Source organism: Cryptomeria japonica, chromosome 8 (assembly GCF_030272615.1).
Source record: "Cryptomeria japonica chromosome 8, Sugi_1.0, whole genome shotgun sequence".
Taxonomy (NCBI): Eukaryota; Viridiplantae; Streptophyta; class Pinopsida; order Cupressales; family Cupressaceae; genus Cryptomeria; species Cryptomeria japonica.
In genome coordinates, this window is record NC_081412.1 from 129686829 (window position 1) to 129710088 (window position 23260).

Sequence of the window (23260 nt, forward strand, 5' to 3'; positions counted from 1 at the left end):
TCTTGGTGCATTGACTTCTTTGAAACAACTGTTTGTGAGTCAAGCATGGCTAGACTCACCTTATCCAAAGAAGGTTGAAGGAGAGGGTGGCACATGCATACTCTTTGACAACCATCTTGCACAAAAGGCTGCAGAGATTGTGAAGGTAACTTCAAAACTTGACTTTTTAATTATTCTTGATTCAAGTTCTCTCATTATTAATTTGTAACTTCATTAATTAATCTATTTGTAATTTGTATTTTTCAATTGTAGGTGTTAGAACCCTTGGTTAGAGTTCTCCGCTTGGTAGATGGGGATAAAACCCCAATGGGGTATATTTATGAGGCCATGGATAGGGCCAAGGAGTCTATCAAAAACTACTACAAGGGGGATAGACTCAAATTTGATCCCATTTGGGAAATTATTGATAAGAGGTGGAACAATCAACTCTACCAACCCATTCATGCAGCAGGGTACTTCTTCAACCCTCATTTTATGTTCGGGGGTTCTTACTCAAATCCTAATGGAGAGGTCATGGAGGGTCTCACTACATGCATTCAGAGGATGATACCCGAGGTTGAGGTGAGAGACCTCGTTGTGGCCAAACTCCAAAATTATGAGAAAGTAAGGGGTAAGCTATTCACTTTAGAGCTGGCCAGGAGAGGAAGAACCACTCAAACCCCAGGTATAACATTTGCCTTTTGGATTTTGGGGTCTAAAGTGATTGATAAATTATGTTTTCACTTTTCTCTTTGCTTTCTAACTTTTCAATATTTTATTTTGCAGATGCTTGGTGGCAAAGTTGGGGTGGAAATACCCCAAATCTCAAAAAATTTGCCCTCAGAATCTTATGTCAGCCTTGTACTTCATCCAGTTGTGAGCGCAATTGGAGCTTGTTTGAAGCCACCCACACAAAGAAGAGGAGCAAGTTAGCGCTAAAACACCTCAATGACCTTGTCTTTGTGCAATATAATCTTCGGTTGCGCATAAGGAAGGTAGAGGAAGCACCAATTGGTCCAATTGACTTGGATGATATAGATTCTTACAGTGATTGGACATCACAGTAGCAACCTCCATTGTTGACAGAGGATGACATCACTGATTTGGAGAGGCAGGTTATGGAGGAGGAGGGGGGTGGATTTTGGTTCACACTAGATGACATTGAGGAGGATGAGGAGTCATTACCAGTGCTAGGAGCAGCTAGAGACATAGCTTCATCTAGGATGGAGGACGAGCCACAGCCCGAGCCAAACATATTGAGCAAGGAGGCACAGTCACGCCCATAGCAGACTTCTAGGAATAAACCCTCTAGTTCTACCTCTCCCCTAGTTTTTACTAGAGCTGGGAAGAGGAAGATGTAATTGTAATGATGTATTTACTTTTAGTTTTACAAAAACTATTTACTATTTTGCTTCCATCCATCAACATTCCTCATGAGGATGCGATTTGTACCCACTTTGCATTTTAATATATCTAGACTCAGCTTGTTTCTTTTGTGTTCTCATTTATTGACTCATTGGATGCATCTTCTCATTGAATTTTGCAAAAACAATGCATTTCTAATGAAATTTAAGCAATTTTTTAAGTTGCTGAGTTTTTGTCGAGTACTGGCCGATTTTTTCCCGAGTTTGTTTTTCAGGCCTTGGTGAGTTTTTGCTTTTGGCGAGTAGTTCAACTATGATTCAATCCATGCCAAAGATAAATGACTCAATTCCATGCCAAGAATAAACCTTTAATCCAGCATTATGAATGATGTCCAATGTCCAATACAACACTCACCAAAGTCTAAACCATAGAACCAATCTTTAAAGTTCTTGAAATTTGTCTCTATAAGAGACTTCACAAATTTCCAAACCTCAATCTTTAAATGTTGGAATTTGTCATTGATGTCAAGGAGATATCCATGTTGTCATTATCATTGTATGGGTGAGATTGTTGCTCTAACCAATTTGATTATGGGACAAGTCTATCCTATGTGTTGTTTCTTATAAAGGTTGAAATGTCAAATGAAGGTAGCAATAGCTGATGTCAGAAATAATGAGCATAGTCAATACCAGTACAATGAAGAAGTGATAATGGTTGATGTCTAACAGCATAGACATAGCATAACAGTGTTAGAAGAAAAGGTTGTATCTACAATTCATTTGAAACAATCATATTTCGTGGCATATGACAGTCAACTATGTCTTTGAATAGTGACCATTGATAACATTAATCCACATACTGAGTCTTCATCAGTATCAGATCGTGAGGTCCATAATGATACCTGGAAATAGCATTGAAAAGCAATATAAGGCAGAGTTCTGAAAGTATTTCTAAGCACGGGTTTATGTAATAAAGGTGACTTATATAACAAACAAAAATGAAATATAAGGAAGGATCGATAACCCATTAGTGTTAAGATAAATAATACAAAAGGTATCAGTTAGAAATGCAAACTAATTATCTAAGAAAGATTATTCAAAGGCATGATTTGTTATAAATAAATGTGGACCTGTTTACTTCCAAGAATATGATTGATTATAAGAAGACGTGAATTATGCCAACTAAACAAAACAAAAGTCAAATTGGTGGTCAAACAAAGTCTTCAATGAACAAAGTTACAATTCAAAGGCTAAACAAATGGACAACTGAAACATGGTTAAGTTATAACAATAAATGAAAATCATAACTGAAAGTTTTGAATGGACACCATCAGTGACTGCTTGAAGAGATACGATCCTTGTAGAAGACACATGAGAATTATATAATTGGATTGCTATTCATTTTGATGAGTTGGTGGTGTATGGAAGCATGAAAAAGAAAGAGATTTTTTGGTGTTTTCAAACACCATATACATCGGACTGTGTGAGTGCTGAGTATAAATGTTGAAGAGATAAAAACAGGCACACAGAGATTGTAGAGAATTATGATATGCAGATCTAATACGAGGCAAACTGGTTAAAGACTTTCCAGGGACAGTTGATACGAAGGCGCTGATAAAGAAATTTGAAGACAATCTTATGCACTGTTAGAGAGAATCCTAGTACAGAGTTCGATACTTATTATTGAGATTATATGGAGATATTAGCAGTAAAGATTGAAGGAAATTATTGTGAGAATATTGTCTTTGATATAAGGAGGATTAGTGAAGCATTATTATAGATATTGCAAGAATTAATTGTGAACATTCTGTGACAAGTTTGTGATCAGATTATCAGAATCATTAAAAGGAGATTATGACAGATTGAAGAAGTAAATTATATCAAAATCCAAGTGTATTGGGGTTGGTGCCTCAATTCAGTAGCGCGAGTTGGTGCTTCCAGTAGATTGGTGCCTACAAATTGAGAAGAGGGAGTTGGTGCTTCCTGTGGGTTGGTGCTCACAAATTTAAGGGGTAGGTGCCTCTAGTAGGTTGGTGCCTGCGAATATTGTAAAACAATTAGATTGAACTATTTGCATCTATTGCCATGGTTTTCTCCTATTTTAGGTTTCCACGTAAAACTTGTGTTCTTTAGTGTTCATGTTTGCAAATGTTGTTGGATAAATTTTGAAGTAAACTAAATTAAGTGAAAAAAATAAAAGTATCTTAATATACTGATTCACCCACACCCCCCCCCTCCCCCCCTCTCAGTATATTTGAGTGCTCTTCAATTGGTATCAGAGCAGGTTCTTTTGGACATAGCCTCACTGCTTAAAGGAAGATCCTAAAGAGCACAAATGGCCAACAATTATGCATCAATCAGGAACCCAATCTTTGATGGGACAAATTATGCCTTTTGGAGCATTAAGATGGAAGCATATTTGAATGCTCTTGGGTTTGATGTTTGGCAATCTGTGGTAGATGGTTACACACCTCCATTAAGTCCTCCAACTGATCAAGCTGGAAAGAAGAAAAGTGAAAATAATGCCAAAGCCAAACATGCTCTTCTATGTAGGCTAGCAGATTCCAAGTTCACAAAAGTCATGCATTGCAAATCAGCAAAAAGAAATATGGAAGAAACTACAAAAAATCTATGAAGGAGATGACAAAGTAAAAGAGGCAAAATTACAATCTCATAGAAGAAAATTTGAAAGTCTTAAGCCTAATCAAACAATTATTTGCTGGCCCAAATATTCTAATACACATCCTAATTTATATAAAAAGATTAGATGCTAAGCAACGGTATTTTTTCTCTAATCTACTTGTGTGGGTTCGGGTACGAGAACTTGGTACGCGGATACGGGCAATTTTATTTTTTTGCCCTTGGGTACGTGGGTTTGGGTTCGGATTAGGGTTTAGAGGCAATTTTTTAATTTTTTTTATTAATAAAAAAGTTCACTTTAAGTGACCAGCATGTTTTTTCTGTGGGTTTGCTTGGGTGTGTTGTGGGTTTGTGAGCATGCACCCACAACGCACACGGGCCGCACTTGGACGAACCCCTAGGCAAACCTGGTTTGGGTGAACGGGTCAGGATACACAAACTTTGCAACATAGTTTCTTCGCATGGCTACAAAATAAAGATGTATCACTCCCAACTTTTGTAGATAATGGTCAACAATCGCTCCTATTGAATAAAATTTGTTGGCCATCTTTTTACAAGGAAAGGGGATTGTTTTTTTCCATTTGATCCATGTTCACATGGTATAGTTGTCTTGGCTCCTCTTTTTGTGAATGTTGTTAGAGAAATGATATTTTAATAGAAAACAAAGCCACAAAACAAGAACTTTTCCATTGTAAATGTGCCTACAAAATAGGCTTACAAGATGAATTCAAGGTGGGTATTCATAAAACAACCTACATAGGAAAACAAGGGTAAAGTATTAACAAAGTAAACAAATTTCTTAATTTGTGTGCTCTAATTATACCACCAATGTGCCAATGTGAAACTAATTCTAATTTATGTCCTATTAATCTATGATATGTCTATTACCCTAAGTTAATGAATAAACTAGATACTAGTCCAATGTTCTCTAAATTAGAAAAAACTATCTTTATAAAGTGCTTTAGTCATTATGTCTATAATCTGCTTCGCTGTAGGATAATAAAGACAAACATCTTCATTATCTCCAAACTAGTAGATGTAATGGTGATAAACTTCAATATGTTTGGGTTTGGAGTGGTAGACTAGATTCTTCATCGTCTTAAGGATTCAATATTATCACAACATTGTGAAGTTAGTGTGGTGGATCCAAGTTGAAGATTGACCAATATCCTAGATAACCACATCACTTCACACCTTGTACTAATAACTGCGTTATATTTTTCTCGAGTGGAAAATAAGGCGATTGTATGCTACAACTTGCCCTGTCATGAAATTACTCCTAATTCTCGAATAAAAGTATATCTCATTGTAGATTGCTGAGTATCATTTGATCTAGCTTGATCAAAATCAGTATACCCAAATGACATGAAATTTGTAGTATTGATAAAAAGTGTTAAGGTGAGTGTTTCTTTGACATATTGAAGAACACATTTTGTAGCTTGTAAATGTTCTTCTTAATTCTTGGATGCGTATCTACAAAGTTAACTTAATGTAAAACACAAGTCCAACTAAATGTTAGTAAGATAAAGTTTATGATATACTTACTCATTCACTAATGGTGAACCAATGTTAGTTGAGAGTTTCATCCCAACTTCTATAGGTGTAGATGATGGATTACATTCACCCATTTTAAATCTTTCTAGAACAACTTCGGTACAGTTAGTTTGTGATACAACCATAACATTCTTAAGTTTCCAAAGTTGTAATATGCTTAAGGGCAGATGTGTGGATATGGCTCTGCTGCCAATAATGGCAAGATTATCAACATAAAATTAGCTTGGATGATCTTAAGTTGGATGAGTTTCTTTTTTTTGTAGGTTTGGCTCTTAAGTTGAGTATGCATTGATGGTTGATGTACTTATTTATACCATTTACCATGTATGTAACTAGTTGAATTCCTTGAAGTTTCCAAATGTCTTTCAACATGAGATGCATGTTGTGTGTTGTGTGAGACTAAAACATAGCAGGGCATTTTTTATGTCTCATGCAAAGATCTCATTGTGAAATCCTAAAGATCTCTATCTCAGTGATTATATTTCTTCCAACCAAAAAATCAGGTGCCATTCGCTCTATGACTATGTAGAGCCCTCTCAAGACCTCATCGGCCTTGAAATCTAGGCAAATTGGAATGTTGGACTGAGGAAACAAGCAACTGCATGTAAGGGCTTGTGAAGTTGAAGGTTTCATTGTTGATCGATGATCTCCATATGGGACAATACTTATCCTCAACCCCTAAATAATCAGATCTAATGGCCTCCTTTGCCCTACCCATACCCTCATATATGTAGCCCATTGTGGGTCTCTCCCCATCAACAACTAGTAGGAAAGCAGCTAAAGGCTTTGTGAATTGCAATCATTGATGAACATTAGCATAAGTGAACAAAAACAAGTAAATAAAATGGAAATTCAAACAAAGATATAATGGAAACTCACCTCTACAATCTCCTTGGTCGGTTGCCAAAAACTATGCTCATCAAAGATTCAATCAACCATGTCAACCCTTGCATTGGTCTTTGCATATGATGATGTAGACTACTCACTAACAAACATTTGCCTCAAAGTAGTCTTTGATTGAGGCAAGGATTGTGATGTGATAAAATTGGTTGCAAAGTGGGTTATTACAGGATGAGTCGACTCTTTCTTGTTTGTGAATCTCCTCATTAGGTTGAGGACCCAAGTATGATTATATATACATTTGCAAATATTTTTTGCATATTGTATACATGTTTTGATCCATGGAAGTTTGCCAGGATCCTTCAATATCAGTTCAAGGCAATGAGTAACACGAGGAGTCGAAAACAAGGAGGGGTGCCTATCCATGAGAAGTCTATTTACAACAATATAATTTGATATATTATCTATAACCCTTTGCAGTACATTCTCCTTGCCCACCTTGGCCAAGACTCCACCACCAAAGCCTCACTAAGGAATTCAACATATTTTTTGTGTTTCTTGAAGCATCAATTGACTTCAAGAATATCGTGTCACCTAGAATTATTGAGCAAAGAAACGGGAAATGCCATGAATCGCCTAAACTCGGTGAGTCCGAGTCCGAGTCATGCTCGCCGAGTCTCTAGGACTCGAACTTGGACTCGGACTCGTTTGAGTTTGGCGAGCAAACTTGCCAGACTCACCGAGTTGGCGAGTTTGGCTCAAACTTGCCAAGCCAAACTCGCCAAACTCGGCGAGTCCTGAGCCCCAAACTCGGCTACTGTTTGGGTTAAGTAAAATGACAAATAAAAAACATTTTAAAAAGTTTTTTTAAAAGGAATTGTCTCGTCTTTGTTCACTACAACCTCCGCCTGAGAATGAGAAAAATTATGGTTACAACATGTCAGCCAATAGAAAAATAACACCCGACGCCTTTATTAAATAATAAGTTTTTTTGGCCTCGCGGGGTGCTGCCCCTCGACCCTGCCCTGTATCGCGACAGGGAGCGCGCAAGGGGCGATGCCCCTTGACCCCCGTCGAAAAATATGGGGGGAAACTGTGTCGATAGAAGTAGGGAAAATTTAACCTCCGAATCTGACACTGATTGGATCGACCAGGTAGATATAGAGGCTAAGACTGTAGCCATGGCAGAGGAGGAGCGGAGAGCACGAGCACAGACAAGAGATTCAAAGGCAGATAGTGACACGGATGTTCCTGATGTTGGTGAGCATGGCATGGTGTCACGGGGAGCGGCCATGGCTGTCCAATCATCCAGGACCTGCCTTAGACGCCTTCGTAGGGGGTCGGGGCCGGAGGGTGCTGCCATGCAGGCTCCTCTTAGCCATAGGCTTGTAGTTGTATTTACCTTTGGTATTTGTATGAAACATTTGATGATGATCATATGATGACATGGATTTTTTATTCCATGAGTTTTGTAATATTGTATACATTTGACAATATTTATATATCTATGTTTGTTATTTCCTTCAGCTACAATTTGCGTTTATGCTTATGTGATTGCTGTATACTTGTGTATGTAATCAAATGAGCCGAGTTTGATGATGTTATTGTGTCTTTAAGGTGTATTCAATAAAGGGTGTCTGAAACATGTTTTAAATCTTTAAAAAACTCTAAATTTATTGAGTTTTTCACTTTCCCGAGTCCAGCCGAGTCGGGAGCCGAGTCTGACGCCGAGTCCCAAGTCCGAGTCCGAGTCGGCCGAGCCGAGTCCGAGTCCCGTTTCTTTGCCCCTCTAGAAACCTTTCAATAGCTAATTAATTTTCAAAATGTAAATCTGAAAGATTTCGCTATAATTGGCTTACATATCAGACCTGGAATGAAGAATAGACCTTACTCTTTGCCTCTTTAGATCTGTAAAATCAGATGTTTATAATTGTGATTTCACCTCAAATCTGAGTTTCAAATTTGTGCAAATCCGAGTCTCCAAATTGTCACAAGTCTGAGCATAGGGAACCAATAATTTTCTTAGAGTTCTCTGCAATCTGCCCTTTGGTGGCTGATTTCTGCTCTTGAATTCGCATTAATCTGATGGGGCTCTGGTCTGCTACAATTCGCATCGGATCTGCCCCTATTCACTTGGAACTGCTCTTGAAGCTGATGTAAATTCACACTTCTTAATTCTGGTCTTGAATTTGTTTGGATTGTGGTGAAGATGACATTTTTGATCTCTGATATATAGGCGCCACCTTTTGGAAATTATTATCCCTTGACAAAGGTCGACCTTCTTAGCATCTTGTTTGCTTCAAATGTCTTGTTTTTATGTCAAGTCGGTCAGCTTGATTGATTCAAGCACTTACATTATAGAGGGACTTCTCATGTTTTTATACAGGTCAGCCCTCTAAAATCATAGATTCCACCTTGCTTGAATGCATATAAATAAGGTAAGTGCTCATTCTCTCCAAGAAAATCTGAGTACAAACAATTCCCAGCGAAGTCTGCCCTAGATCAGGACTGCTGGGCACAATTTCCATGTGGAGAGGGACTATCCAGTGCATTTGAAATGTGATCAAGGACTTCTTTAGCGGGTTCTCTCCTTGTGCAACGATAATCAAGGGCACAATTTCCACGTGTAAGGACAAAAAAGGGTGGGTTTTAGACCTGTCCATGGACAAGTAGAGTGCAAATTGATAGTGCTTAGGGACAAAGCTGGGTGCATTTTATGGGTTGACAGTGATTATGAAGGGTGGGTTTTCATAATAATCAGTGACTAGCAAGGTGGTTTGTGATGTGGTCAGGGACAAGTGAAGGCAGATTTCCAAGGTGGAGAGGGACAACAAAGGGCACATTTTAGGGTTAGTCAAGGACAAATGAAGGTGCAAATGAAGTGTGTACAAGGACTTGTAAGCGAAAATCCAAGGTTAGGCAAGGACAAGTAAATGCTCATGCAAGGTTGTCGAAGGATTTTCAAGTGCTAATTAGCTCAATCCAGGGATAAATGCTCATGCGAGGTTGTCCAAGGATTTTCAAGTGCTAATTAGCTCAATCCAGGGATTTCTGTGAAACTTCTTGAATTTTCCTTTATTTTTCCATGATTAAAATCCTTGTTCCATCTTCATTTAAGGATAAATTCCTCTCCTAAAGTCTGGAATTTCCATCAATCCTCATTCACATTTCAAAAGTTTCCTTGATCCTAGTGAGGATTTGCAATTTGTGCAAGAAATTTAAATTTGCCTTATTTTCCCTTCTTGTCAAGGTCGGAAAATCCGACCTTGACAAGGAATTTTCCTTGTCTTGGTATCGCATTCCTTGGAATTTATCTCATTCTTCCATACTTATCATTTCAAAATTTCGATTCCTCAACAATTTGTCTTGACAACATTTTTTCAACATTTTTTGCATTTTTTGACAACTTTGACAACATTTTACAACTTTTCTTGTGCTTTGACAACATTTAGCAGCATTGGCAACATTGTGAATTTTTGCCCTCAATTCTCAGTCTTGATGATTATTCATGGATTCTGGACTTGAAATTGAAATTTGGATGTCATGCCGAATCTTGGTGAGCCCAGGTGAGTCTTGTAACATTGAATCATACCTTTATCAAAGATGTTTTTTATAGTTACTATTGCAATGTTGATTGATATTTTCACTTAAACTATTTTATGCAACTATCCTACCTCTTAAGTGCTTACATACCACTGTGAATCGTAGAAGAGTAGTGTGGGTCCAGATGTATGTTCATCTAGAACAGAAAAAGTGGGTTTAAACTTTTCTATATCACCAAACTAGTGTAGCGTGGAATGTGCAATTTTGAATTGGCTTTTGGGTGACTATTCTAGTGGGCACTTTAGAGCAGGAGAGCCTGAATGAATGGTTGGTGCTGAAGTCGGTCATTCTACCAATATAGAGATACCAACCATTTCCCTTTTTCCCTAAATGTGTCATAATTCACTTTTACACATCCGTTACATATTACATTTGCATTGTTCAAAATGCTGTTATATATATATATCAGTGTCTAATAGTGATTAATCAATATTTTTTTAGAAATCATATCTGTTCTCTCCAACAAAAGCTGTTACTAAATGTAATTAGTTTAATCTATCTTGTGACTATAGGGTCCCTTTCAATTTTGTTTGGAGGGTGATCTCCAGCTGTCACTGAAACCTTTTTCTACTGTTTCTTCCTTGCCTGTTTTCTTAGCCTTTGGTGAACCTTTGTAAGTGGAATTCTATAGCAATTGCATGTTTGCAGACAATGGCTCGGCTATGAGTAGATATGTCACAAGGCTTAAGCTCAACTAAATGTCATATGATAGGTGTATTTACTGATGATTTTACAGATCCTTATTAGCATTTTTATAAGTTATATAGATTAGGGGTTGTTACACACACTAGTCTGTTATAGAATTATTTTACTGATACTCCAATAATGGCTGTGTTAGTATGCCTACAATTGCTTTTTCTCTGATATCAAATTTTCAAAGATGTGGAATACTTTCTCAATGCAAGTTTACTGCTGTTTCATTTGGTACTTAATAATAGGAAAATGTAAGAATAAAACAGGGGAATGCTAATAAAGATGAACTGGAAACTTGGGAGTGGCGTTAGTATATGATAGTGTTTTTAAATGTATCTGTCCCTTTAGAAAATATTTTCATGCTTGAAGTTTTCTGAAAAAATTTCTTCTTGAGAATTTGTCTTATTTCAAAGCATACTGGAATTTTAAGGCCTTCTTTTTACTGTAATTTATTACATGATTTCTGCTTACAATGTTGGACAGGTCCCTTCTAGTTCATTTCAATGTTTGGTGCATCTTCTTCAATTGAGTGAGTATCGTGTAGCTTTTCTGTCTGGGTTGGTTATATCTATTGGAGGCCTTGCTGAATCTCTGAGAAAAGCATCCTTAAGTGCTCTGTTAGATTACCTTAACATGTCAAATGATGGAGAACCTGAGATAAACAAGGAAAAGGAAAAATGGCTAAGCATTGATCTTCTCCAAATTCTTCAACACCATCCAAAAGTTGACAGGGTTACCATACCTACTTTAAAGGTTAATTCCTGCCTTTTCATATGAAAGATCTATGTTTTTTGTTTTAAAAAAAAAATTAAATTGCAATCTTATTTCATCCTAGCTTTGTGAGGATTAAAGTAGATCAAAAGACAGAAAATCGGTTGTCTAATTATTTCAATTTGGTCTGGCAATGAACTCGTGAGACTAAAATTATCACTTTATGTCAAGTAGTTTCACTTCTACATTACCATGTTTCACAAAGATCTTGTTAAACTTCAAAACAAATCCTTTAGCGATATTGAATTTCTTTTTGCATTTTACAATCTGTTCTATTTTAATCCATTCAGTATAATGTTTGGAAGATCTTTATGACTGTGGACAAGGATCCTCTGACTAGAGAGGTAGATTTGGATGAATTTTTGGCTAAGGAAATGAAGAATGACACTGCAATTGGATTTAATTTTCTTGATGAAATCTTAAAGGTAGGGTGGAATCACATTAGGTTAGATTATTTAAACAAGTGCCTCAAAAATCTCAAAAATGAGAAAATGAGAGAATTGGTCAGTGTCAGTCTAATTAAACTCATTTTTAAGCTTTCCAAAAGAGACATGGTTGGGGCTGCTGATTATTATGCTCCTTAATTGTTCTTACACAATTTTTGACATATGCTTTTGCTAGGAGGATTAAACTTGTTGTCTTGAAGGTTTTCTGTATAGAGTACATAGGATTTGTAAATATATTTACATATGAATAGGCATTGGAAATTGGCCAAAACTCCTTCGTTTGAAGGTAGGTAGATTTGCAAGTCTTATGCAAAGAAATGGGACTTCCTCTTTTACAAGATTTCTTTGTCTTGCCTTTGGTCAGTTTAAATTTTTTCAAGTAGGGCTATGGTGACTTCTTTTTCATGGGTCTGCCCCCTCTATTTAGTTAGGATCTTCTATTGTTTTTCTTTTCGTTGTCTTGTAGCCTGCTCCATCTTTTACACATCAAAATAGGTTCTTTTTCAAAGCTTTCCTTTCTTTTTGCTAATGCTTCCTCCAAGATCTGATGGAATGGAATACCATTTGTGTTAAATTGAAAGATTCTTCTTACTAGGAGACAATTTATTGGTTAAACTTAATATGCACTTTGCAAATGATTCAGCTTTACTCTTGAACTATCTCAACTATCTAGTGAAGGCATCATATCTTATTTTGACATCTTTGCTCAATTAACTTGTGTTGGCACTAAAATGGTATGTCTGAATAATTGCATTTTTTCCTATCCTCAAAAGAAACAAGGATGATAGCATATTGGCAATCCAAGACGAAAGGAGGTGGAAATATTAAAGGTCATGAATTAGAAGTAAAGTGTTGGAAATTCGGTAGAGTCCATTTGGAGGCAAAGAGTGTCCATATGCCACAAAATGTGGTTATTCTTCTAATAATAGACCTGTTGATGTGTGTTTTATGACACTTCGAACATAGAATAAAGTAATGAATACTCTATCCTCTCTTGAACAAAATCTTCTCAAATGCTGAACTAAGTGATCACTTGAGATGACTCCAAGGTTTACACTGTCAAGTCTTGATGCGTGGATAGTCTCAATGGTTGATGTGATTGCTAGTAATCCAAGGTGGACTTACGTTTCACATGAATGCCTGAATGCTGCTGGAACGTGGTGAAAACCAAATCAGAAATACTGGGGGTAGAGGGGGGGAGAGGTGGAGGGTGAATCAGTATTTCAAGTATTTTTATCAGATTTAGCAAAGTGAAAAGAGTAGAAAAATTCAACACAAAGAAGACATTGAATTTATCACGTGGAAAACCCTCTCGGGTAAAAAACCAGGGCACAAAATAGCTATCTTAATTAAGAAATGGGCACCAACCCAGTTACATGCAAGAGCTTCAACTCTTCAAGAGCACCAACTCCCAACTGCAGAGGTTCCTACCTCTGTTATGAGCTCCAACTCATTAGAAATTACTAACTAAATTTGAACAAAAAAATTACAGATATGAAAACTCTATAAAATTAACAGCACTAAGAGAAATATTCAGGACACAAAATGCATCTCTGCTATACAAAGATTCAGCACATCTTCTCCAGTTCTGTATGCAAGGTCATTTATGTTCCCAGCACTCAATGAACAAAACAACATACAGCCATAGCTGTCAATGAGAAAATCACTGAAAGATATTCACTGTATCTTCAAGACAGTCTTCTTTTTAAAACCTCTCCCCTTTTTCATATATAAAATAACCAGTTAGCATTCATAACACTTTCACTGCAGAGAACATCATAATCGTCCATTTTTACTTTAGCAAACACAACCACCAGTCATTTCTAAAGAACTGAGACCTCATTGATCAGCTTCACCATTCCTTTTTCATTTTCACTTCACAGAATATCTTAAGAGTGACAATTTTTTTAGTCTCTTCAAAAAATGTCTCCACAGAGTATCCACAACATATGCAAGGAAACTCCTATGTTGAGAATACTACAAATTGGAAGGCAGTCAGCCAAAACCTACCAACAACGTTTCAACTCCTTCAAAAGAATGCCACGCATTTGTGTATCAGTAACAGTTCTGAAACAAAAAGTTTGCTGTCACCAATACGCACATGCCAACAAGGAAAGACAACTCTCATGTGCCCAAGAAAAATGTGGCAAACCAAATACAAGAACATGTCAAGCAAATTCTTCAGCAATTCGAATCATGCCGAAGAAAAAATCTATACACAGATTTGGTTCAAAAAACAATTCACAGTCTGCTGTCATCTGATTTTAACAATCTTTAATCAGACTTTACACGTCTGTTTGTAACAGCCAAGTTGGATGCATGCAAAACTCTTATGTTGCCGTCAGCTGACAAAAGTAGTTACAAAAATCTGCAAAACTCTCCACTGACACAAGCTGGAAAAAAGGAGTTATGCTGCAATTTCTGAAACAGCAGTTACAACTGTCCTTCTGCAAACACTGTAACTGCCCTGACAAGTCTGAAGACTTAGAGCAGAGATTATTCAGACAAACTCAGATCAGAAATTCAAAGTAGACAGGTGTGAGATGAGTCTGAACAAACAATAAAGCACAGATTCAAACATTTGATCTAAACAGATATAGGACAAATCTGATCAAACACGACATCAGACAGCCTGAACAGACACTTGCAACATCAAAAATTGCTAACTGGATATCAATGACAAAATTGCCAACACATGGAAATTTACTTGATTTGGAGAAAAGACAAAAAGGGATTTGAGGGTTTAGAGAAATCTAATCTACTCCTAAGATCAATTATAGCACTGGATCAAGCTTGGATGGACACAATCCTTAAACCGAGCTTTGCTTTGGCATGTTGCCAACAACTATGCAAAACCGATGCAATCTTCCAAGGGAAATGAAAGGTTTTCATATTATAAACATTCATCCAAACACCCAATACCTTGGCGCAACTTGAATAAGCATATCCACAATTGAAAGCGCATTTTAAAGTTCAGGCTAACTATGCACTATAATTGAAAATCATCCAACCACAAATAGTATGAACCAAGGAATTATCAACATCCACACATTACTCCATCACAATCAATGAACTTCATCTAACATGAGGATATAACAAGAAACCATACAATATGTAAAGAAACACCACCATTCACCATAAATTCAATGAAAAGTATGTTAATTTACATGCCTTGGCAACAATTTCTGCCTTCTCCTCCTACTCTACTCTAATCTAACCATGGTTGGAAGACTCTGTGGACCCACCAAGACTCGCGAGTCCGTTGGTGGGCTGAGTCGAGTCGCCACGGACTCGCGAGCCGAGTTTGGGAGAGTCTGCGTCAAAGAATCTTGAGTTTTTTCTGAGGATGTCCATGTTTATATCAATATTTGCTGTCATAATTGATTCCGTTTGACATATGAGGATGTCCATGTTTATACCAATATTATTTGTTGTTGGATCTGCTACAAAATTAATGATATTTTGATATATAGGGGTTTCCCAAATTTACTGCTACTAAAAAATACTGCTGATCAGCATTTGGTCATTGGAGTTTGGCACATATATTGGATACTTAATATCTATTTCAGTTTGCACTAAGAAAAACATACAGAAAAATTGCATGTTTTACAAAATTTTCAGTTAGGGACATTATAGCTGATAGGATATGTTGCATTTAATCTTAGATGAAGTGTATTTATAAGGCTATTTGAAGATCACCATCATCGATGCCTATTCATGAACTTCACATTTCGTCAATCTAATATTTCTTTTCTTTGTTTCTCCTATTGAGGCAAGTAACGTAAGTGTTTATATACTTCCAAGGAACCTTATGAGTGCTGATTTGTTATATATTGATAAAGTGCATAATGCTTTCTAGTTGTCAACCATTAATTTAGAGATTTTAATTTGGTCACTGCTGTAGACTTAGAATTTTGTTCACATTCTGCTGTTTTAGATGGCGCCTGCTGCATATGTTACATTTGGATCTGATGGTTTTTTTCATTTTTATTGCAGACAGTTGAAAATCTGTTCAGTAAAGGGATCTTCTTGCACTTGGAGGTGGTGAGTATGTTAAAAGTTTAGCTTTTGTGTTTTTTAATGCAACATAGACTTCTAGGCATTCCCACGACAAAGCTACAAAAGTTCATTTAAAATATATATATATATATATATATATTATTTTGAAATGTGTTCCATAGGCCTTAATCCTAATGGCTTATGGGCTCCACCCAAACCCTAAAGTCTTAGAAGAAGCTTACAAATAGGCATCTAAGCTCCATTCCAACTCACTCCAAATTTTAAGAACAAAGTTGAAAGTTGCAACAAGAAGTTGTTAGAGCAAGAATGGTTGCAAGAGAAGGCATTAGGATTGAGGAATACTAAGAGGATGAGCTCTGACATCAATTCATCACTAAATCAAAGGATTCTAAGCATTATTCAAGTCTCAAGTAGGCTTCCTTAATGTATTTGGATGTTCTGAGTGGTTGATGATGATTAGATGTTGTTGTGCTTGGCACACCATCCCTGTCTTTGATAGGGACCCCCTTTTTTTTTGCTTTCCCTGCTAGCATGTGAGAGAAAGAGAGCAAAGTGTTTGGTGTGCGAAAGTGAGGATGTCGTCTGAGTATGTGAGGGGCTAAATAGGCAAAAATAAGGTCTAAATTCCTGCTTGCTCACAACCCCCTTGAATAGTCCAAGAAGCCTAAGTTTATTCCATCATCTACACAAAGTTAAGTGTTATCAAGATAAAAAAATAAAAATAAAACTTGTCAATGCCCTTGCTTTTACCGAAATTTTACCGAAGTTCACTTTTCATTGTAGAAGTTCGGTGTTTGCAGTGCTTTAGGTAGGAAAAAGGCCAAAGTGTGGGCTAGTGGTCATGTTTTTACAGCGAAAGGGATAGGTCCTTGTTGTGACCATTTCACACATCGCCCCATTGCAAATGGGGACCCCTGCTTTTTTTGCTTTCTAGGGTTTGTTTTCTAGGTCTTTTAGGGTTTGTCTGTTAGCCTTTGCAGGATGAGTGTTGTCGAGGGGATCATTGGATAGCAGGTTCTGCTTGAGTTAGGTCAAGTTGGTGAGTGCTAAGTCTGGAATGTCCTGATCCTGAAATTTGGCTAAGTCTGGAATGTCCTGATCCTGAAATTTGGCTAAGTCTGGAATGCCCTGATCCTGAAATTTGACTAAGTCTGGAAAACTGAAGAATCCTCCAAAAACTAGATTTTGCAATATAACTCCTGGAGGTTTGAAACCACTCTCAAACATCCTGAAAGTATATATGGAATATAACTTAAAGTATAAGAACTTATACTTAAATGTTATATTCCATAAAATTATCCTGACGGAGAGTCTAAAAATGTCAAATTTCGCTCCTGACCCTTCTAGAGGGTCCAAAGCGAATTTCGCTTCTGACCCTTCCAAAGGGTCCAGAGTGAAATTCTCCATAAGACATTTTAGTTTGACCCAAACTTAGAACCAACTCGTTCCCAGGCATCTTTGAGGGCAAAACACTTGTTTGGATGGAAAAATGTGAAAATGAAGTCAGGATTTTGGCCAAGATTAGGAAGTTCGCTCTTGACCCTTCCAAAGGGTCCAAGGCGAAAATTCCTCAATCACCTGTTTTCCTTGCAGAATCAAGTCAAGCTTAGACATGGGTGTGAGAGGAATAGTGTCTTCTTTCCTTGAGAGGTGAAATCAACTTGAAATGATGATGGAATAAGCCTGAATTGAGAAATTCGCTCCTGACCCTTCCAAAGGGTCTAGAGCGAAAATCTCTATTGGAGTCATTTCTTGCCTTGTTTGGTCAAATTGAGGTGTTTAAGACATGATGAAAGGAAGAAAGAGCATATTGAAACCCTTGGACATGTTTAGAAAAGATGAAAATGCAGGATTTTAGCCAAGAAGGTGAATTTCGCTCCTGACCCTTCCAAAGGGTCCAAAGTGAAATTCCTTGCAAGCCTATTCTTTTGACCTTGTTTTGCCTTAAGACCTTATCCCTTGGGTGAAGGACGATGTTTAGTTGCCTCTTGAGGTGATTTTGAGTTGGAAGAAGGAAGAACCAAGCCTAGAAAAGGAAATTCGCTCCTGAACCTTCCAGAGGGTCCAGGGCGAAAATTCTAAAACCTATCTTTTCCTCCAAAGTTTGAGCAAAGCTAAGCCTAGGCATGAGTTTAAAACGATGTTTGGATTGCCTTAAAGTGAAGTGGGATCGTTAAGAGTAAAGATTTTGAGGCCAAGAAGGAAATTCGTTCCTAACCCTTCCAAAGGGTCCAGAGCGAAATTTCCAAGTCCTCCCCTTTTCTTGCAAATTCAAGACAAAATATCGCTATTCATGACTTAGGTGGGAGAAGGACATGATGTTTTATGCCTTAGAAGTGATTTGAAGCTAAAGGAATGAAGGAATGTACCTAAAAACTCAAAAGTTCGCTCCTGACCCTCCCAGAGGGCCCAGGGCGAAAATCATAAAATCAACCTATTCCTTTTGAGTTTTTGCTAAGGCAAGGATGCACCAAGTTTGAAAAGGCCTTTGAGACCACTTGTGAGTAATTGTTTGCTTCAAAACTTGATGATTCTAGGCCAGAGAGGGAAAATCGCTCCTGACCCTTCCAGAGGGTCCAGGGCGAAAATTTGAAAAACCCCTATTTTACCTTGCAGAAACAAGACAGACTTGGGTGGAATGAATAAGGAAGAATATTGCCTAGCGATGAGTGAAGGATTCAACGAGAGATGATGAAGGAGTTAGCCTAAGGAGGAAAAATCGCTCCTGACCCTTCCAGAGGGTCCAGGGCGAAAAACCCTAAAATCACACTTTTCTTCCTAAGTTGAATAAAACTAAGTCTGGAATGCAATGAAAGAGCCTATTCGGAGCGCCTTGAAGAGGTTTTTGAACTTTGAAAATGAAAATTTTGAGCCCAATTGTGAATTTCGCTCCTGACCCTTCTAGAGGGTCCAGAGCGAAATCCCCCTAAATGCACTATTTCCTTCAAAATTTTGGTGAGATAACTCAGTGGTGCAAGGAAATGGATCTTGGAGATCGATTTGGAAGAGTTTTATGATCAAGCCAAGGTGGATTATGACCTAGGATAAAAAAATCGCTCCTGACCCTTCCAGAGGGTCTAGGGCGAAATTCACATTTTCACCTAATTTCCTGACAAAAAATTGAAATGCAAGACTTGATTAGGTCAAAACAAGCATAAGCTCGCCTTCTGGGAGATTTTGGAGTCAAGGTATGAGATATTCAGGACCAAATTGAGAAAATCGCTCCTGACCCTTCCAGAGGGTCCAGGGCGAAGTCATTAGGAAGCTTCATTAGGCCTTGATTAAACATTGATATTCCCCAATTTGCGCTAAATTCCCTAAATTAAAACATTTGGAAAGATTGAATTAAATGCGCATTAATTAAGGCATTTTTAATTTAATAAATTAATTTTTAGGCCTTGAAATAATTAAAATTTTTTTACCTCGGAGGCACTAAAATTAATTTTTAAAATTAAAAAAATACAAATGAGCGCTCAAAAAACATTATTTTGCCTTTATAGGCAAGTCGGCCACCTTTTCAAGGAAATTTTATTTATTTTACCCCTTATTTGCCAAGTCGACCTTGAAGGGAGTAGGGTGAGCGCTCTATATAATGGGGGAGTATTGCTTCAAGTTTCAAATCATTCATTCATCCCTTCTAAGTGCGAAATTGAGGAGTAATTTGAGGAGTGAAATCTAGCAGATTGGAGGCAAAATTTTGCTAAGTGTTGGAGGCTAAAGAAGGAGAAGCTCTTTTGGAGGCTAATGGAGGCATAATTCATCCAAAGGAAGACCACAATTCAACCCTTGTCCAGCAAAATCCGATCTTCTTTCATCATTTTCCAAGGTTTTATAGTTAGGCTTTCAAAGGAGAAGGTATGAAGAATCATTTTGAAGTTCTTATTCAAGATTTATTTTGATTTCATTGCCATTAATTGAAAAATTAGAATTCTGGATTTATCATGTCATTTCCAAATTAATATCTTAAATCATTCTCTTGGAAGGTCCTAAATTCTATGCTTTAAGGTTTGATGCTCAAAGACTAACTTTAATCTTTTGTGTAGGCATCAAATGGCGGCCCCAGAGTCGGAAGATCAACTACTTGGCGGACCTTCATCAAAGAAGATCAAGTCAGGACAAGGACGACCTCCTCCCGTCTAGCATCGACAAGGACGCCTTCTTCGGTCAAGCATCATCAGGAATAACCTTTTCCAATCCAGCATTCCAAGGCGAGGTACATCATCATCCTGTACATCAAAGACAAAAGAAGTCAGAGCAAGGGTTCGTTGAGGAAGCAGATAGTTTCAGATGAATTAATTAAAGCTAGCTTCTCAGCATCACCAAATTGAGCATCAACCAAGTGTTAGACAAGGTGGCATCCCAGTCATCACTCCCCCAATCGGATTGGTCCACCTCAGCATGTCTAGATTCAATGAACCTGACTCATTAAAGGTGGCACAAACTTCTATGTACCTACCCCATCTATCCATTGGTCAAATATTCTAGAAAAGACATGTGTCCAATTAATACAATTATTTCATTGGTCAGAATTGAGTTTGTTGTAACAAACCCTAATTAGGGTTTTCATTGTAGAATCCTGGCCATTGATCTCAAATTGATCTTAGCCATTGAATTGTATTAAGGGCACTATATAAGCCGCGGCTCCTCATTTGTAAAGGCTAATAGAAGTAGTTAGTAAAATAGTGGAATAATAGTGGGTAAATAGTTAGTGAATAGTCAGTTGATAGAATAGCACTTAGAATAGAATAGAGAGAGAAGGCAAAGATTGTTGCCAAGATGTTGTAAAAGACTTGTAAAACTTCATTGAAGAAATGGTGAAATTTATGGGTCGATTCAACAATTTGCATGGTCTCTATACTTCTCAGTTTTGAGTTCATGTTATTAGATGAGTGGAAGAAATGTGTTTGATTGATGGTGAAATTCGTATATCCATACTACTAGCAGTTTGTTGACTGCAGACTTGCCTTGTGTAGTCAACTGGAATCATTCAGCTTAAGCTTAACTTCAATTGTCGCTTCTTCATTAATATGCTTCAGCCTGATGGTGTCTATGCCTGTAGTGATGATCTGAACATCATAAAGCTTTCCTCCGAAGATCGCACTAACCTTGTGGAGATGGTCCTGGGATGTCAAAACAAGACTTAGTTAGAATTTCATCAAAGATAATTCATTGCTCCTACATTCTTAGTGTCAGAATTAGATCCTTTCCTCGACCTCGTCCTTTTTTCCTTTTTTCCTTTTTTTCAAATCTAAGCCAGTAAAATCTTGTGATTCCAGCAATTTAGACGTTTAGGTCATCAAGTGTAAGTCCCCTTGTGATTCCAGCAAAATCACATCATACCACAGAGAGCTTATCCACACGTAGAGATCCTACAACAAAGAACCTTGAAGTCATCCCGATTGATCCTTTTCACGACATCTTCAGCATTCGGAGACTTTATTCAAGAGAGGATAAGGAACCCTTTAGGTATTTTATTTTGTGTTCACATGTGCATAAAAAACACATCAACAGTCCTCCCCATTGTGTACCACCTAGTTTTAGGCTAGGGCATTAGAAACCCCCCTTCACAAGCTTAAACAAGGGATGACACTATCACGTCTGTGTGTTTGGAGAAAATGGACTGAGAGAGTGAAAGGAGAGCAAGGCCAAGCAAAGTCCATGCCCTTTCTTGGGCAAAGTTCGACTTTTGTAGGCCAAAACGTGATTCCAAAGGACTTGTTTTTACTGAACAAAACATCCAGGCATGTCTTTGAAATAATGAAAATCATATGACGTTTTTTTCGACCTTGCTTCCAAAGCTCTTGCTAAAGCCGAAAATGTTATTGACTTTGCATTTTAGAGTGAGGGGTCGAGATTTTTAAAAAAAGGCACAAGGCAAAGTTTGTGAGTCATTCTTTGTTTGATTTCGCCCTCAATATCACTGAAAATCCCCAAGTTCACAAATCTAAGTGTATGAAGAAGGATCGAAAGTTTAAAACAATACCAAGTTCAGCGTCTTCTTTGATATACCTCTTACTTTCGTCGAAATAAAGCCTGATATTGCCTTTAAAAAAAGTCAAAGCACCCATAAGCATTTTCGAAATGGCATAAAATCTATGTTTTTGGAGGTAAAAAGAGTGAAGTCATTCTTTTCAATCATTGCTTTTGCCAAACCCGATGGAAACACTGAATATGGTGTCCAGGCATTTAAAGTCGAAGGCAATGGAAAGTTTGCTTTTCTCTAGGGCTTCATTTTGCATCTGGTTTGATTTCAATTTGAAAATCCCCTTGTTTTTGCCAAAGTTTTATTGAAGTCTCACTTCAAAACGATGAAAGAGCAAAATCTAAGTTCGGCGATTTTTATTTTTAAAGACAAAATGGTTGTGTTCCTGAGTCTTCTTTCTACCTGACTTTAGCAAGACTATGTTTTAGCGTTTATGGTCAAATTCAAGGTTCACCTAATAATATGTTTGTCTCATCTTTCCTCTTAGGCCGAAAAAGGGCTCGAGTGTTTTAAAAAAAAAACATTGAAACACTTAAAATGCGGAAATAAAGTTCAGCATTAGTAAGCATCAATGTGAGGGATGATTGTTTTTGCCCCTTTTAATGTCGAAGGAAACATCGAAGAAAGCCCCGAGTTTATTCAAAACGCCAAAGCACTTAGGACTGAGATCGAGACATTAGGTGGGAGGCAGTACTCATTTAAAAGGCAATCAAGATTGTTTCTTTTGCGCTTGCTATTGCCTTTAAAAGCACTGAGGTTGTGTCCCTTTAAGAACAGAATGGGCATCGTTCTCGTAGTTTTCTTGTGACCGAATTTTTTCTTAAGTGTAAATGTGGCAATCAAAATTATAGTATGGATCTCGTCCCTAAATTCGCCTTGGCACCAACCTTTCTCCTTAGTACCATAGCAACTTTCCTAGGTCCTAGTCCATGAGATGTAATTTTCAATGAGATTGAGACGTTGTGAAGGATAGGACTTTAAGGTAGGATTGGTGAGTGGTTCAGCATATATGAGCATGATTAATCCTTGAATTGCTTGTCCATGCAGGATGGATGACACCCAAAGGAAGCCCAATGGATGAAAGGATCGTGAAGGCGAAACCACCAGTCGGACGATAGGAGGAAATCCAGCGCACAGATGGAGAATGTGATTGTGATAAAAATAAAAAGAGGATGAGGATGTAATGTGCAGGATTGAAGGAAGAGTCGTGAAGCAAAGCAAGGTGTTGATTGGTGTTGTTTCCAGAATTTTGGAAGGCATTAGCAGATGACACAGAATGCTACAAGAGTATGCAGGATTAGAAATGAACAACAGGAAATAATAGAAAGAGAATTTGTTTGTAACAACAATTGCTTTATTGTAAGATG

The 23260-nt window shown here is 37.5% G+C and overlaps 1 protein-coding gene across 2 annotated transcripts in view; it reads left to right on the top strand.

The window, feature by feature from the left end:
• LOC131041573 (tubulin-folding cofactor D) overlaps positions 1–23260 on the top strand; it is a 153530-nt gene that overhangs the window by 108211 nt on the left and 22059 nt on the right. The window contains exons 14-15 of one of the 2 annotated variants that reach the window (XM_057974695.2): positions 11157–11426; positions 15887–15934. In XM_057974695.2, coding sequence (XP_057830678.2) covers positions 11157–11426; positions 15887–15934 — 318 coding nt within the window. The remainder of the gene's footprint in view (positions 1–11156; positions 11427–15886; positions 15935–23260) is intronic. The other variant, XM_057974696.2, reaches the window with a different exon arrangement.